The 19,339-nt window shown below is 38.1% G+C and overlaps 1 protein-coding gene across 1 annotated transcript in view; it reads left to right on the top strand.

The window, feature by feature from the left end:
* The window catches only part of LOC133592254 (nuclear factor of activated T-cells, cytoplasmic 1-like), a 104,211-nt gene extending 91,103 nt beyond the window's left edge, over positions 1-13,108 (top strand). Inside the window, exon 10 of the mRNA XM_061944830.1 lies at positions 12,013-13,108. Coding sequence (XP_061800814.1) covers positions 12,013-12,068 — 56 coding nt within the window. The 3' untranslated portion in view covers positions 12,069-13,108. The remainder of the gene's footprint in view (positions 1-12,012) is intronic.
* Positions 13,109-19,339: the final 6,231 nt, after the last annotated feature.

Genomic DNA, 19,339 nt, shown 5'->3' with positions numbered 1-19,339 from the left:
ACTGTTGTTTTGCACTGTTATGTAGCAAAAATACATTTTACTAAACTCCGAAACAAGACAAATATAAATAATATCAAGATAATACTTCAATGGTTTAGACCAAGTAATTTTATGATTTTTTTTTTCACTGCCAATATTAATTAGAGACTTAAATAATTGATTAATTCTCTACCAATGGTTTATTTCAGACAGCTAGCTTTCGCGAGACTTCAAGCTGGCGTCTCAACTAGAGATAATGGCTTTTTGCCGATATTCCGATATTGTCCAAGTCTTAATTACCTATTCCGATATCAACCGATACCGATATATACAGTCGTGGAATTAACACATTATTATGCCTAATTTTGTTGTGATGCCCCGCTGGATGCATTAAACAATGTAACAAGGTTTTCCAAAATAAATCAACTCAAGTTATGGGGGAAAAAAATGCCAACATGGAACTGCTATATTTATTATTGAAGTCAACAAAGTGCATTATTTTTTTTAACATGCCTCAAAACAGCAGCTTGGAATTTGGGACATGCTCTCCCTGAGAGAGCATGAGGAGGTTGAGGTGGACGGGGTTGGGGGGGGCGGGGTTGAGGTGGGGGGGTAGGGAGTAACAGGGGGGTGAATATTGTAGCGTCCCAGAAGAGTTAGTGCTGCAAGGGGTTCTGTTGTGTTTATGTTATGTTACTGTGCGGATGTTCTCCCGAAATGTGTTTGTCATTCTTGTTTGGTGTGGGTTCACAGTGTGGCGCATATTTGTAACAGTGTTAAAGTTGTTTATACGGCCACCCTCAGTGTGACCTGTATGGCTGTTGACCAAGTATGCTTGCATTCACTGTGTGTGTGAAAAGCCGTAGATATTATGTGACTGGGCCGGCACGCAAAGGCAGTGCCTTTAAGGTTTATTGGCGCTCTGTTCTGTACTCATCCCTACGTCCGTGTACACAGCTGCGTTTTAAAAAGTCATACATTTTTCTTTTTGAAAACGATACCGATAATTTTGAAACCGATGCCGATAATTTCCGATATTATATTTTAAAGCATTTATCGGCCGATAATATCGGCAGTCCGATATTATCGGACATCCTTAGTCTTAACCATTACTTCCGAGTTGGTGTTGCACATTGCCAGCTGACGAATAAAGCAAATACTGCACATTGGTGGACAAGAGGTTTACATATGTGAGATTTATGGAACAAGGGAACTGGTGAGGGTTTTATTTGGATTACTGAGCGATCTGTGGAATACGAGCTGTACGTGTTCATCATTCATGTGTCATCGCTTGGTTACATACAATTACTCGAGTTTCAGTGGAAAACACTAAACGGTCAACGTATATCAAACAAACCTTTTGCAAACTTGTGCATTCTTCGACTCTGCTGCCTTTGACTGGAGTGCTATTTTTCTAGTTGTTATTTCATAAAATCTTGCACTTTTTTGCTCTTCTTCATTACCACTCGAGAAACTCTGAAAATACTTTCGCGAGTCGAACGGTTCCAACAGCCTAACACAACGCAAGCATGGGACATATTTTCTTTGCGAAAGTCTAAATGATGCTCACAACGCTTTGACAACAAAAGGCTGGCTTGACCACCACTTAGCATATTTAAAGTTAAAGTTTAATGTCCCAACGATAGTCACACACACACTAAGTGTGGTCAAATTATCCTCTGCATTTGACCCATCCCCATGTTCACCCCCTGGGAGGTGAGGGGAGCAGTGAGCAGCAGCATTGGCTGCGCTCAGGAATCAGTTTGGTGATTTAACCTCTAATTCCAACCCTTGATGCTGAGTGCCAAGTAGGGAGGTAATGGGTCCCATTTTTGTGGTCTTTAGCATGACTCGGGTTTGAACTCACGACCTTCCAGCTAATAATGCCTGAAATAATGTATCTTTGTGAGTTTTACTCGAAACATATGCTTTTTTTATGGCTTGAAAACACAAAAATGTGTTTTTTACTCAATATGACAGTAATGTTCTTAGAATCCTGAGATTATGCGGAAAAAAAGCAATACAAATGTATTCAAACATAACTCCAAAACCAAACATACAAAATGTCTAATAATGCCTGGAATAATGTTTTGTTTGTGAGTTTTACTAGAAAAATTATCTTTTGTAAGGTTTGCAAAGACACAAATTAGTTTTTTTACTCAATATGACAGTATAACTGTCATACTAAATATGAAAGTTATATACAAACATAACTCCAAAAACCAAACATGCAATATGTCTTGCAAACACAAAAATTAGTTTTTTACTCAATATGACAGTAATGTTCTTAAAATCCTGAGATAATGCGAAAAAAGCAATAAAAATGTATTCAAACATAACTCCAAAACCAAACATGCAAAATGTCTAATAATGCCTGGAATAATGTGTCTTTGTGAGTTTTACTACACAAATGATCTTTTGTAAGGTTTGCAAAGACACAAATTAGTTTTTTTACTCAATATGACAGTATAGCTGTCATACTAAATATGAAAGTTATATAAACATAACTCCAAAAACCAAACATGCAATATGTCTAAAAATGCCTGTAATAATGTATATATGTGAGTTTTACTAGAATCAGATGTTTTTGTAAGGTTTGCAAATACAAAAATTAGATGTTACTCAATGTGACAGTATATCTGTCACACTCAATATAGAATAGAAATAGAAATAGAAAGTACTTTATTGATCCCTGGGGGAAATTCAGCACCACAGTTCGCTCACAATAGACAGGAATAATAATAAATAATATAATATATATAATATATTATATATATAATATATAAATAATATAAATATATTCTACATATACTCTACATTTAAGTGCAGTCAAGAAGGAACATATGCAATATGACAGTTATTTAAACATAACTATTCAAACCAAACATGCAAAATGTCTAATAATGCCTGGAATAATGTATCTTTGTGAGTTTTACTATAAAAAATTATCTTTTGCAAGGTTTGCAAAGCCACAAGGCCACTGAGCAGGACGTGACGTCAGGTGAATACAACCTATATTCTTGTTAATATTCATGTCACGGCATTTAATGTAGCATTGTTGGTGTTTTTTGGAGGGCTCTATAGGCCGAATAGATAAGTGTTAGCCGCCCCATACTAGCAGTTTTTCACTATTTAGAATGCACCGAAAAGGTAAAGACGTGTTCTTGTCCTACGTAGGGATTGTGGATGATGGGCAAAATAAAAATAAAAAAGTGCAACTTTTGTTTGGAATGCAACAAAATATACATTTTGCCAGGTGACTTTTTCTCATATTTGCTGGCAGACTGTTTTGCTTGTAGAAAGGAGTACTGCAAAGCTCAGATTGCATTGCATATTTCATAAGATTAGCAAATAGGTTGAATAACGTCAGAAAAAAATGTTGCTCCGTCTGCCTATGCAGCGTCAATAAAGGTCCTGACAGGTTGACCTCACGCTCCACTGACTGCAACGGCACTCCCACTAATGAACTATGTCACCGCGTTTGAGTACGTCTAAAGAGACATGTTTTCCTTTTTTCGCCAGGGGAATAATGCAGTTACATTTTCCAGTGTTTTTGTTTATTCACGGAGGGCTATCCTCTCAGTCGCACGTTTCCATTATTAGACGGGGCTCCCGAACTCAGTCAGAACAAAGTCAGGAAAAAAAAAGACCACAAATTAAACATGTTTGGCCAGCTGTCCGCTGAAATGACACAATTGATTTGTGAAAACATAACGTGTAAAATAGTGTGCATTTTGAAGTGGTCCTCGCTGTCTGTACTCGTTATGAAACGGGTTGAGATTTTGCAGTCAAACTCCACGTTGAACGAAATGTTTCCAAGCGCTGGGTTCCTGAATGCTGCATATTTGAGGTTATCTCGTCACTTCAGGGAAGGCGAAAGTGATTCCAAAATGAAATACTCGCGTGTCTGCCATGACACATACCTGACTTTGTCCTCTTGTTATGTTTTGCTGTTGAAAAAATGATTAAAATGTTGGATCTTAGCTCATTTTTGACAGCATTCACGAAAGAAAAAAAGTGTTGTATCGTTCGGTTATGTTTTTTAGCACTTTCTAAAATTCCCTGAGGTTATTGTTGCTACCTGACACACACTTATCACCGCTGTGACGTTTGGCCACATCCTGCTTCTGAGCGTCTCCTTCTGCCAAATGTGTACGTAAATGAAAACAAAAGGGCGACTCTTGACGTTTTGTCTCACTTTAGCACCCGTTTTCTCGGAATGGAACATCATCGGCTCTGCCAGTGGAAAGTGTTCGTTGATAAATCACAGCAGTAACAGTTTCACTACTGTTTAAATGAAGAAAGGATGTTGTCTGTGTTTTTTTTGTTTTTTTTTCTCATTTTGTCTTATTGAGGTGCAACATAAAACGTGTTTGTCTCAGCTATTACAACCGAGTTCTCAGGTTATAATTCTTTTTTCTCATTTTGTCTTATTGAGGTGCAACATAATAAGTGTTTGTCGCAGCTTTTACAACCGAGTTCTCAGGTTATCCTCATTGCTCTTCGGGATTAACCTGAAGCGGGTTTCTCACCTTAGCTCCCAACATGTGTTCATTGTTAAACATGTGTGCTCTTCCTTAATGCCCTGCGATGGCAGAGCTAAAATTAACCTTCGGCGTGTAAATGCCTGTTGAGCCAAATAGAGTTCAAAGCAGCCTGCAGTGTTGGCACAGGTTGTGTTTTTCCAATGGGAGTTCCTCCTGGTTCAGGAGGGGAGCCCCGTGCAAGATGTCTGTGTGTGTGTGTGTGTGTGTGTGTGTGTGTGTGTGTGTGTGTGTGTGTGTGTGTGTGTGTGTGTGTGTGTGTGTGTGTGTGTGTGTGTGTGTGTGTGTGTGTGTGTGTGTGTGTGTGTGTGTGTGCAGGGAGGTGATAGGCTGCATTGACGATTATTGTGGGTATGTGGGTGGCCGCTTTACAAAAAAAAAAAAAAATGCATTTCTTGCTGTTTAAACGTTCAGGGAATTATATCTGAATTAACAATATGGCTTTTAATTTGTACAGACAATTATCTCACGACACACTGCAATAACTCAAATGTCATGATGAAATGTATGTTCTGACTAGTTGGACCAGTTTAGGGTCATATAAAATCATTGTAATGTTTTCCCAAATTCCATTTTATTTTTTTATAATTCATTTTTTACCATTTTATATTTATTTACCGGTATGTGTTTTGTTTTTTTTGTTTTTTTTGTGGAATAAATAACATGTCATTTAATTAAATACAAAAACATGACGTCATTCACTCATAAAATCCACACTTTTTTTGCGCGCGTGCAAACTCTAGCGACTTTCTGGCCAATCGCAGGGAGAAATGTTTGTGTTATTTTAGTGTTTTTATTTTAAGGAATTTACTTCATGAGAAATGATATTGGTTTCTACTAAACTGCCAAGGTACCTGTTGCAGTGGGGGTGTGGTTGTGAGCGTGGTGCAGCACTTTGGAAACATTTTGTTGTTTAAATGTGCTATATAAATAAAGTGGATTGGATTGGATTGGTCACCATCAAGGAAATTTGCATTTCGCCATATCTTCATTTGATGCTGCTTTTTGTACAATGTATTTTGTTGACATGTTTTTTATGTGTTAAGAGACTTTGAATTACTTTTAAAAAATAAAAAATAAAAAATTCACTAGCAATAAATTTAGCATCTTCTTCTGGTGTTATTATAGACTGTATTCGTGTTTAGAGACTCTTTATTTTTGTCCCTCGATGTCCCTGACAAAAGAGGCCAGCATGATGTCACACTTGCTTCACACTGTTGCTCCGGTTGTACTTTTTCTCCTTAAAATAACCTCACTTTCCTCTTAATATTTTTTTTCCGGTAGCGCGGTTTTCGGTAATCAAAGCCTTTTTTTGGTGGTCAAGTTTTCGGTACATCACTTGTCAATAGTGCGCAAATAAAAGGCTATATATATATATATATCAATTCATACTGTATCGACTAGCTGTTGTTTATGTTTTAAGTTTGTGTGGTTTGGGTTTGATATCAGTTTTTCCCATGTTTGCAAACACACCGTCTGTGCCACGAAAGGGTTTGCATTGGAATTGTGCCGTTTGTTATCATAAGATTGGTAATACAAGTTAAAAATAGCGTCTGACTTTGTGTGATTTCTTTTGGGGGCTATAATATATTATGTTACTTTAATTTGTTTTCAAGTATAAAAAAACTTATTTTCAAGGTGTGGCGTTAATGAAAATGTCGTGGCGGCAGGACACATACAACTACATTAAGGGGAAACCCTGGGCTTAGTTTGTTTAAACTTTAGACTCTAAAGACTCATTTTCATAGGGGACACAGTTTGAAACAGTTCGGTCAAAGTGCCTTTGACTACATTGCAAATTATTTGCCACTTGCCAAGGTTTAAAATGTTGTTTCTACTTTTGTAGAAATTCCCCTGGTTTTAAAAGCTATTTACTTATTTTTAGTCACTGACTAAGCTTAATTCTAGCATGAATAATGATATATTTGTTAATCTAGTTTAAAATTGACAAAATATAAATTCAAATAAGATGTTTTGGTTTTCCCTCGCATAGAAAATCTTGTTTAAAGATTCTGCAACATCTCACGGATGCTTAATTTAGGAATTGCAAGATGAATAATGCTCGTTTTCAGAATAAAATAATTATTCCTGTCGTAAAAGTCCTGCTAATTTCTATATATACTCATCTTAATTTAGGATGTCTTATCAAGTAGCATTATCTGTCCATGCAGCTACTGCAGTTAATTTCACTAGTGTTTAGTATTCTTAATTGAAATATTGTCCGTTCATCTTATGATTCCCGGGTGCGGCCACCGCTGCTGCCCACTGCTCCCCACTGCTCCCCTCACCTCCCAGGAGGTGAACAAGGCAATGGGTCAAATGCAGAGGACCAATTTCACCACACCTAGTGTGTGTGTGACAATCATTGGTACTTTAACTTTAACTTTACTTTGACAACTCTTTTTGCAATGTAGAAGCAAATAGGTGTTTAAAGTGACCAATCAGAAAGGATGGGATTTGCTGGGTCATGTATTCAATGCCCGACCATAACTGTAATTTTTTTTGGAATGCCGCTTGCGTGAAGACACAGAAAGACAGATTGCACGTGAGAGCAAAAAGACATGCACGCAAAGTGTGGTTTTGTTACGTGCAATGACTTTGGAACCGCTTTGAAGGCTGGAAGTGTGCTGCTATTTTGACGGGCACTTGAAGGCTGCTATGTTTTGGAGTGGAGACGACTCAGGGCTTTGTTGGAATTAAAAAAATGGTCTACTTCAGCGATTATTTTGCCAGACACTGAGTTACACTTATCATTTTCTAGTGTTAGTACTTATTAGAATATTAGCTAGCATTAGAAGCTGTCAAGTTGTTATTACATTACCAATGACAATGTTGAAGATGCAACAATCCCTGGAATTGCAACACAACACAAGCAGATGAGATGTGGTGAAGATGCATAAGAAGTCCTAGCTTTGTAGTTTAGTCGCATCCATCCATCCATTTTCTATTGCTTGTCCCTCTCGGGGTCGCGGGGGGTACTGGAGCTAATCCCAGCTGCATTCGGGCGGAAGGAGGGGTACACCCTGGACAAGTCGCCACCTCACTGCAGGGCCAACACAGATAGACAGACAACATTCACACTCACATTCACACACTAGGGCCTATTTAGTGTTGCCAATCAACCTACCCCCAGGTGCATGTCTTTGGAGGTGGGAGGAAGCCGGATTTCCCGCAGAGAACCCACGCAGTCCCAGGGAGAACATGCAAACTTCATACAGAAAGACCCTGAGCCCGGGATTGAACCCAGGACCTTCTTATTGTGAGGCACACGCACTAACCCCTGTCCCACAGTGCTGCCCCAGTTTAGTCGCATATGGAGTGAAATTACTGCCCAAACTCCACAAACATAAAAATGTTTTTACTCAAGCCCAACGATTCAAGCTAAACCTGTAAATTGACCTGAAAGTTTCCCTGCTCTTCTGTCCGCAATTTTACTCCGCACCCTGTTTCCTCCTCATTTTTGGCGGACGACACAATGCGCAAATAACAGTAGTTCTGAGGGCCTTAAATGTACTCAGCAGCACCACCTGTCGTTGTAGGGTGCGAATTGCGGTGCTCTGAGTGCAAGTGTGTGGCTTGCGCAGGGTGGAAAAATACTGCCAATAGTTTAAACTTGAAGAAAATAGTTTTTTTACTTGTAGAAAAAAAAAATTCTTGTGAATTGTTGTTTCATTTTGAGAAAAATGTTTTTATACCTACACATTGTTGGTGTCAGTTTATCTATAGAATCGTTATTTTTAATTGTAGAAAGTTGTTTTTTTTTTACTTGGGAATCATTCGGCGTGGCATTTTTGTATGTTTTGGCAGTAATTCCACGCTATGTTTACAGACTTAGCCAGTGTTTCAAGTGGCCGTTTCAACATTGTGTAGTTAGGGATGGGGCAGGTGAGAATTTTTTCGGGGATGATTGAGCGAAAGATGGCTTCCCCAGACAAACGTTCTTTCTCGTCCCGATGACATAATTTCAATCACATTATTGTCAATTTCTTTGATATTTAACAGTAGATTCTGTTTTTTATTGGCCAATTGAGTGATTCCATCATAGGACCAGTACTAAAATCGGAGCTATTTCTTAAAAATTGCGAAATAATCCACCAGCCGTCTTTAGCAGAGTTTTGACCTTGAGTTCCGATATTTGTTCATGTGCAGGATATATAAATGTCGGCGATGCATTTCAATATTTTGGCCATCGCATTAGACATGACAATATCATCTAGTGCACAGGTGTCAAACTCAAGGCCCGGTCCTCATTTTATGTCACCCACGAAAGCCTAGAAAAAAAGGATTTCAATAATTTTTTTTAATTTTTTTATTTTATTTTTTTTACTAAATGCATTTGTTCTTTCAATTTTGACAGAAAAAAAAATGCATATTTTAAACTTTAATATTATCTGATCATGCCAATTTTATCATTATATACTGTGTTGCAAAACTATTTTTGTGAGATAAAAACAAATAGTTAAATATCTGTGCGTCACCTTTATTTATGTTTTTAAAGCAAGTTGTACATAAACAAATCTAATAATCAAATGCATATGCATTTCGATTAATCATGATTAATCACTGGTTGTTACCCGCATGCATAATATAAATACATTTTTAAAAAGCGGCCCTCAGAAAGCAGCCATTACTGCGATGTGGCCCTCAATGAAAATGAGTTTGACACCCCTGATCTAGTGTATGAAGAAATATAAAGTGCACAATATATCATACATATTACAGCTCTTTTTGTATCTCATTAGACTCTGCATGTGTACCTAACGCAGTGTCCAGTAAGTGTCAATTCCATGTTGTACTGTTTGTTATTCAAGCATTCAAACGGTGTCTCGTGATAACACGTTGCCTCAAGGTGGGTGGACTTCCTGTCTCGGCTCCTCACCGCTCGACTCCGTCAACATCAGTCCGCTTTATCACAGCCAGCTTTATAATTGAGGAGCTTCTTGTTTGTGTTGAGCGGCGGGACTCAATGCCCTCGCCATCTTCTCAGTCACTTCCCTCCGTTTTGCCAAAGAACACAAAGCAGATAAAAGCCGCGGGGCCGCCTGGCCGACTGTGGGAAAGGCGCGGGCACAGGAAGGACATAGGGATGACTTGTGCAAAAGAGATGTGTGTATGGGGCCGATATAACTTTGGCATGTTTGGGCTATGTGATACTGGTGTCCAGTGGTTTCCTTTTGCCTGGACGAACGATGTGTAATGTAGCTCTACTGCCATGCCCTGACATCATGTACAGAAAATGTGTTTAGTTGTGTTGGTGCTGAAACGCCAATGACAAGGTTGTAATGCCAGCATGGATTTAAGTACTTCAGCTTCAACATTCAAAAGGTCCGTTGAGCAGAAACACCCAGCAATGGGTTCCCTTCACAAAGCATGAAAAATGGAAATTAAATAATAAATAAGACACATATTTTTAATCAGGATTAGTGTTGTCCCAATACCAATATTTTGGCACCCGTACCAAAATGTATTTCGATACTTTTCTAAATAAAGGGGACCACAAAAAAATTGCATTATTGACTTTATTTTAACAAAAAATCTCATGGTACATTAAACATATGTTTCTTATGAAGGACTAGAGGGCAGTAGGAGCGATTCAGATAGGGAGGATGCTGTGAGAGGCGTGTGGGACCTGATATTCAGCTGGGAATGACTAAAACAGTAAATAAACACAATACATATATATACTCTATTAGCCACAACACAACCAGGCTTATATTTAATATGCCACAAATGAATCCTGCATAACAAACACCTCCCCCCTCTCGTCCATATAACCCGCCAATACAACTCAAACACCTGCACAACACACTCAATCCCACAGCCCAAAGTACCGTTCACCTCCCCAAAGTTCATACAGCACATATATTTCCCCAAAGTTACGTACGTGACATGCACATAGCAGCACGCACGTACGGGCAAGCGATCAAATGTTTGGAAGCCGCAGCTGCATGCGTACTCACAGTACCGCGTCTGCGCATCCAACTCAAAGTTCTCCTGGTAAGAGTCTCTGTTGTCCCAGTTCTCCACAGGCCAATGGTAAAGCTTGACTGTCATCTTTCGGGAATGCAAACAATGAAACACCGGCTGTGTTATCCGGCACAACAGTCAGGGGGTGCATTCTACGGCGGGGGTGCGTTATCCGGTTCATTGAACAAATTACAAAAGATTCACCAACACAGATGTCCAGAATACTGTGGAATTTTGCGATGAAAACAGACGACTTAATAGCTGGCCACCATGCTGTCCCAAAATGTCCTCTACAATCCGTGACGTCACACGCAGGCGTCATCATACCGAGACGTTTTCAGCAGGATATTTCGCGCAAAATTTAAAATTGCACTTTAGTAAGCTAACCCGGCCGTATTGGCATGTGTTGCAATGTTAAGATTTCATCATTGATATACAAACTATCAGACTGCGTGGTCGGTAGTAGTGGGTTTCAGTAGGCCTTTAAACCTAATTGTTTGAGTGCGGTCATTTAAGTATGATATGATCCAGTTTAAGGTGTCAAAAAATGCATATATTTTGGCCAATTTGTAGTAAAGTGTTATACGGTGAACTGTGTCGAATGCTTTACGGAGATCAAGAAAAATGGCTGCCACAACCCCTTCTTATTAAGTGACTGTTTAATGTTTTCGATTAGATTTCAGCATGCTGTAACCAAACTGCATGGGGTGTAGCAAATTGTTAAGTTTCGAGATGGTTGCCTATCAACAACCTTTTCTATTGATTTGGTTAGAACTGGGAGGATGCTGATCGGCCTGTAGTTTCTAACATTGGTTTGGTTTTAGGGGCGTGGCGTGGTGGGTAGAGCAGCCGTGCCACAACCTTGACGCTTGCAGGTTCGCTTCCCGCCTCTTGCCATCCAAATCACTGACGTTGTGTTCTTGGGTAGGACACTTCACCCTTGAATGATGGGTGGTGGTCGGAGGGGCCGTAGGCGAAACCTACCAGCCACGCTTCTGTCAGTCTACCCCAGGGCAGTTGTGGCTATAAATGTAGCTTACCACCACCAGGGATTAGAATTATTATTGCATGTTTGAGAGTGTTTGGGAACATATTCTGCTGGATTGAGGAGTTTACAAGTTGTGTTATTGGTTTAGTAAGAGTTTCAAGATTGTTTTTTGATGGTGGCTGTGTCAAGGCTATAAATATATGTACATAAATAAATGGAAAAATTGACAGTTAATACATGTGATCGATATTAGTATCGGCCAATCTCACTCATAGATGATTGGAATCGGCAGCATAAAACCACGCTTGCATCCTTCATTTTTAGACATGAGACAATATTCAATACAAATCAATAAACTGGTCATTAAACATTCCTAATGACACACACACATAGTGAAGCTATTAGACCTCATTCAAGTGTTTTTGTCAACTTCAGCAATAACACAACCATGCTGAATTACTTGTTATTATGATGGTGACGGTGCAGTATTACAAAAAAATTAAAAATGACCTACCTGTTTTGTTGTTTCCGCAGTTAACGAGATCATCAGGAATGACCTTTCCAGCATTTCCGTGCACACTCACGCGTAGACGTCCTGAAGCGCTGCAGCAAACACACAAATAACATCATCAACACATCAGAAGGAGATCCAGCAGACGAAGAAGAACAACCACCACGACCAGGATCTCCCATCTGACCGATGATCATCGCTCTTGCTCAAAGACAAGTCGACATCTCTATAATATGTTGATAAGTAAATACAGTATGTCATATTGTACACATTGGAAATGTATAAAGGGGCGGAATGTGCTCTTTAGTGGACCAAACAGTTTACTGAGAATTACTGACAATCTTCTTTTGGAGTGTGATGCTTTTTGTCCTCGCTTGGACAAGCCGATGGCACAATTGTCTCGCTTCGTGACTATTTTCACTGTGCCTTACTTGTTAGTGAAGGCCAGCAGCAGAAGCAAATGATGGTCAATTATAACCCAAAGTTTTATATATGACACTTTTGTATCATTTGATGATTTTGTTTACAAAGAAAACGGACAAATGTTGGAAATGACGTCGGGATCGAATAGTCTTTTTTTTCTCATCCTTTTTTTCTCAATGTCATATTTATACTGAATGTTGTTGTATTATTTTATAAGGACATATTTGAAAATCTGCCTTATGCTTATTCTACTAAGTTAGCTTATCAGCATTTCTTTCCCAATATATTCTTGCTTACTTACATTTTTACAACCCTTCTTTATGCTTTCACCTTAGTGCCTGTTTCATCATGCCCAGTCTTCCACCAGACCATGACATTGTGACGCACAGACAATCATCGAACATCACATAATCCAGATATCATATTTCTAATTCAACAATGGTATACTTACCTGCTGAATTCACACTACGTTATCCTGAAGCAATTCAGTCTGTTACTGCTCGCTCTGCAGGTGTAAATAAACTAAAACGATCATTCAAGTGTTGCCAGCATTGGTAATTCAAATGAAGACCTGGCAGGACTGTTACTTCCAAGTTCCACCTGGCAATAATTGATCTGTGCAAACCAAAGCATTTTATCTTTGGTGAAATTATTGTCCAGGTTTGTCTTTTCAGTGCCCCCTCCCCATCCCCCAGTACAAAGCTATGATGCACTTTACCATAGAAATAGAAATGTTGTACTTCTAACTCCTGCTCTCATGTCATGGACCGTCCTGTCTTTTCCATGTTATTTATCTTTTGGAGCATGCACATTGACCAAATATTTTAGATTATTTAGCTGATTATAGCGTTCTATGTAGTTATCGCATACACTTTTGGAAATATGGTATAAAAGCATGACCTAAAAACTGCAAGAGCAAGGTTTCTATTTTGTGCCTTACTGTCCTTTTTCGGATTCAAGATCATTGTGACTTTTGCTTTTTCTGTAGACACAAGTTTCCCATTGATTATTATGATATATTTATGAAAATTGTGGTATCGTGACCATGTATAACTTATGTTCACTTTTTTTTATTTTTTATTATGAGCTGTTAATAAATGTACACTTATATTGTAAGATTGAATAACTGAATATTTTATTTCTCTTTTATTCCTGTGGTTACATAAAAAGTGGATTGTTACATGCTTTGTTTGAATAAAATATCAGACATATTTATATTGGATGTCTTTTTAATGTTTCTAATTACTGGAGTGTCCTTTGGCAAATGTTCAATGTTAAACCTGGGGTGTCAAACTCATTTTAGATGGGGGGGCCACATGGAGAAAAATCTACTCCCAAGTGGGCCGGACTGGTAAAATCATGGCACGATAACTTAAAAATAAAGACAACTTCAGATTGTTTTCTCTGTTTAAAAATACAACAAGCACAAATGTACAAATCATAATGTTGTTGGGTTTATTTTATTTGTCGTTATTTATATTTTCTGAATAAATTATGTAATAATGTTCATCAGTCAACTCATTGGTGTTAATTTTCAATCTGTCAAGATACAACAATTGTATCAATTGATCTTTTTCCTCGACTGATGTACTAACATCGTGTGGTTTATTTTGTACATAAGTAGCATCATCTACAAAGATACAAAAAATTGCTATTACAACATCCCAGTGGACACATTTAGAACAGCTGTTTCATTCATTCAAAAATGTCAGGTTAATTTTCATACTTAGCAAACTAATCCCGCGGGCCGTATAAATCCTGTCCGTGGGCCTCATCCAGCCCTCGGGCCGTACATTTGACACCTCTGACTTAAAGTATTCACTACATTGTATCCAAAAAGGCAATTCAAAGTTGGAATGAAATCAGAAGAAATAGAAGCTGGTAAATATATTCCAAATAATTAAGTACATTCAGAGATGGGTAGAGTAGCCAAAAATGTTACTCAAGTGAGAGTACCGTTACTATAGAGCAGACAGGGATGTCTAAAGTGTGGCCCGGAGGCCTTTTTTTTATATATAATGTGATTGTTACAAAAATAGAAATGAATCAAAAGCAATGTTGTAATTAATTATTTACCAATTTAAGGCTCCAATTACTTCACATGAAATATTTCATTTTGAAAAATGTTTTTGGGAAATGTTTGCATATTTTGTGGTTTTGCCATAAAAAACAGGGGTTTATTTAATAATAATAATTAAAAAAAAGGCATTAAGCATTTAAAAAAAAATAGAACTTTATGGCAACTGATAGATCTGAAGTGGATCTGTAAATATTCAAGTGTTGAAAGTAAAAAAATATATTTATATGACTTATTTTTAAAACTTTAATGACTGAGAATGTTTTGGGTCCCCGGAACCTTTAACATTCATTAAAACTGAGGGGGGTGCCCTTATTGTATTAGTTTTGAAAATAAAAAAATATCAAAATGGCGCACAGTTCATTTCTTTTCCGTGTGCAGCCCTCAGTGGAAAAAGTTTGGACATCCCTTCTTTAAAGTAAGATGACACAAAGTAAAAGTAAAAAGTAGTCATCCAAATAATTACTTGAGCAAGAGTAAGTAAGTATTCAGTGAAAAAAACTGTTCGAGAACTGAGTAACTAGTGAATAACATCTGGATGATTTAGTAGCTATTTTTAACGGTACTAGCAAACTCTAAAACCAGTGAGGTTAGCACGTTGTGTGAATCGTAAATAAAAACAAAATACAATGATTTGCAAATCCTTTTCAACCTATATTAAATTGAAAAGACTGCAAAGACAAGATACTTAACGTTCGAACTGAGAAACTTTGTTATTTTTTGCAAATATTAGCTCATTTAGAAATTGATGCCTGCAACACATTTAAAACAATCTGGCACAAGTGGCAAAAAAGACTGAGAAAGTTGAGGAATGCTCATCAAACACTTATTTGGAACATCCCACAGGTGAACAGGCTAATTGGGAACAGGTGGGTGCCATGATTGGGTATAAAAGCAGCTTCCATGAAATGCTCAGTCATTCACAAACAAGGATGGGGCGAGGGTCACCACTTTGTGAACAAATGCGTGAGCAAATTGTACAAAAGTTTAAGAACAACATTTCCCAATGAGCTATTGCAAGGAATTTAGGTATTTCACCATCCACCGTCTGTAATATCATCAAAAGGTTCCGAAAATCTGGAGAAATCACTGCACGTAAGCGATGATATTACAGACCTTTGATCCCTCAGGCGGTACTGCATTAAAAAGCGACATCAGTGTGTAAAGGATATCACCACATGGGCTCAGGAACACTTCAGAAAACCACTGTCAGTAACTACAGTTTGTCGCTACATCTGTAAGTTCAAGTTAAAAATCTACTATGCAAAGCGAAGGGCATTTATCAACAACACCCAGAAACGCTGCCGGCTTTGCTGGGCCTGAGCTCATCTAAGATGGACGGATGCAAAGTGGAAAAGTGTTCTGTGGTCTGACGAGTCCACATTTCAAATTGTTTTTCGGAAATTGTGGACCTCCGGACCATAGGCGCAAACTTCATAAACCAGCACCTGTGATAATATGGGGTTGTATTAGTGCCCAAGGCTTAGGTAACTTACACATCTGTGAAGGCACCATTAATGCTGAAAGGTATATACAGGTTTTGGAGCGACATATGTTGCCATCCAAGCAACGTTATCATGGACGCCCCTGCTTATTTCAGCAAGACAATGCCAAGCCACGTGTTACAACAGAGTGGCTTTATAGTAAAAGAGTGCGGGTACTAGACTGGCCTGCCTGTAGTCCAGACCTGTCTCCCATTGAAAATGCGTGGCGAAATATGAAGCGTCAAATACGACAACAGAGACCCCCGGACTGTTGAACAACTTAAGCTGTACATCAAGCAAGAATGGGAAAGAATTCCACCTGAAAAGCTTCAAAAATTGGTCTTTTCAGTTCCCAAACGTTTACTGAGTGTTGTTAAAAGGAAAGGCCATGTAACACAGCGGTACAAATGCCCCTGTGCCAACTTTTTTACAATGTGTTGCTGCCATATAATTCTAAGTTAATGATTATTTGCAAAAAAAAAAACAAACAAAAAAAAAAAAAAGGTTTGTCAGTACCCAGAACATTAAATATTTTGTCTTTGCAGACTATTCAATTAGTTACAATTATTTACGAATTACACAACGTGCCAACTTCACTGGTTTTGGGTTTTGTACATTACAACTGCAGTTGGTGTGTGTGTGTGTGTGTGTGTGTGTGTGTGTGTAACACAATTCTTCCTTTAGGTGCATTCAAACTCCTATTAGTGAGTGTCACTTAGCTTGTTATCAAAAGAGCCCAAAGTCATGCATTGACTCTAAAAGGTTTAAGGCAACTTTACATTTACTTTGGGAATGACTTTTTTCAGGCAATTCAATTTCAATTTGATTCACTGCTGAAAGATTTGCCAATGACTGTTTGCTCACCAGACTAAATGCAACAGGCTGCTTATATTCCTGCTGCAAGCAGAGGCCTGTGTGTTTTCCGGGGAGTATTGTTAGTGATGGGTCGTTATGTGTGAAACAGCTCCTCGCCGTGGGAGCTGTGCCACGCTCCTGTGTACCACCTGCCACTCCTCCAGTCTTTTTCCATCCATCAAACTTATGAAGCACCTATCCCCATAGTGACGAAGGGCAGGCCTGGGCGGTGCGCCCCTTGTATTACCGTGACGAGCCCAAAAATAGCCCCACGATATATGTGCATTGGCAGACACACCCCTTTTTCCTGGCACCCTTACTTTTACCCTGGTCTTCTTCCACTGGCAGCGAGATTCCCTGGAAGACAACGGAGAGATGACTCAGCCGGGCCATGCTTTCCACTCATTTATGCATACTTTGACAATTTTTTATTGTGGATTCCACCTGTTTTTTGTTTTTTTTAAAGCTCTCCGTGTTGCACAATCTGTAGTTAAAAATAGGGATTGGACTATTTCCATAAATACCCTGGTTTGATGTCTGCAATGAAAACCTCCAAATATCATGAGCAGGGCATATCAAAAGGTGTATTTACTTTAAATAATCACATGTCAACAACAAACAAGACTACCATAATTTCCGGACTATGAGCCGCTACGTTTTTCCTACGCTTTGCACCCTGCAGCTTTTAAAACGGTGCGTCTAAATTATGGATTTTGCTTCGCTAACAGCCAAAGTGCAAATAGTTTTCTAAAAACACAGGGAAATATTGTTTGTGCTATGGCACCATCTATTGGAAGAGTTTGCCCACTACAGGTGCTGCGGTGTGAACCTCCACAGTATTTCTTTCAGTTTAGTGCTTTGAACCGGAAGTATAAGTGTCGTTCCGCCTTCTAGTCGTCCATAACATTTTCACTTGTTTGGTTTCTTTGTTTCTTACGTTTATAAGTTTTACAATTAGAGATAAATGCGCTAAAATGTAATATCGGAAATTATCGGTATAGTTTTTTTTATTATCGGTATTGGGGTTTTTTTTGTTTTTTTTAATTAAATCAACATAGAAAACACAACATACACTTACAATTAGTGCACCAACCCAAAAAACCTTCCTACCCCATTTACACTCATTCACACTCATTCACACAAAAGGGTTGTTTCTTTCTGTTAGTAATATTCTGGTTCCTACATTATATATCAATGTATATCAATACAGTCTGCAAGGGATACAGTCCGTAAGCACACATGATTGTGCGTGCTGCTAGTCCACTAATAGTACTAACCTTTAACAGTTAATGTTACTCATTTTCATTAATTACTAGTTTCTATGTAACTGTTTTTATATTGTTTTACTTTCTTTTTTATTCAAGAAAATGTTTTAAATTTATTTATCTAATTTTATTTTTCGATTTTTTTTTTTAAAAGTACCTTATCTTCACCATACCTGGTTGTCCAAATTAGGCATAATAATGTGTTAATTCCACGACTGTATATATCGGTTGATATTGGTATCGGTTGATATCGGTATTGGTAATTAAAGAGTTGGACAATATCGGAATATCGGATATCGGCAAAAAGCCATTATCGGACATCCCTATTTACAATATAATTAAAACTATTCATACTTACTAAACTGTCTCCTGTGCGATGTCTGTAGGAGTAATTACATGCATATTCGTACATGCTGTCATAACGTAATCAAGCTAGCGTCGTTAGCATTAGCTATTTTGCTAACACGTTTACGAGTGTCTGTGTTAGTATTATTAACTTACAATTGCATTTTTTATGTATTGTTTCAGTTTCACAAATTACACGGTAAATTATAAAAATATCACTGTGAAGTTGTTGAGTCTAAATGGCTGATTGAAAAAGTAAACAAATCACAATAATTGGGCAAAACAATATGAAAAAACAAAAGTTTAGACATGACGTCTTTGGGGAAAAGATTTGGCTATAATGTAAACTTAAATAGTACGATCGTTTTAGAAATATTTAGCCGTCAATCTGTCATGATGATGGCATTCAAAGAAATGCCAAATTAGCAGTTATTAGGGACCGCAATGTCCCTTTGGGACAGAGGACCCTATTGTATTTTATGCGTTTTATTCTTTATTATTATACCGCCGCCTCTTTGAGATGTAATTTGACCCCTTAACATGCTTCAAAACTCACCATATTTGACACACACATCAGGACTGGCCAAAAATTGCCATCTAATAAAAAAACCAAACCCCAAAATTCAAAATTGCGCTCTAGTGTCCCCTAGGAAAAAACACAGACAAAACTGCTTGTAACTTCCGGTAGAAATGTTGTAGAGACTGGAAACAAAAACCTCTATGTAAGTCTGACTTAGACCTAGATTTCATTCATTGACATTTATCAGCAAAAATCAACAGGAAGTTGGTAATTCCCCCTTCAAAACAAAAGTTTAGTAAAAACATTCACTTTTGCCTCTTTGAGCTGTAATTTGACCCCCTTAACATGCTTCAAAACTCATCAAACTGGACACACACATCA

Source organism: Nerophis lumbriciformis, linkage group LG04 (assembly GCF_033978685.3).
Source record: "Nerophis lumbriciformis linkage group LG04, RoL_Nlum_v2.1, whole genome shotgun sequence".
Taxonomy (NCBI): Eukaryota; Metazoa; Chordata; class Actinopteri; order Syngnathiformes; family Syngnathidae; genus Nerophis; species Nerophis lumbriciformis.
Note: the sequence above shows the minus strand (reverse complement) of the source record. Positions and strands in the feature narration are given on the sequence as shown.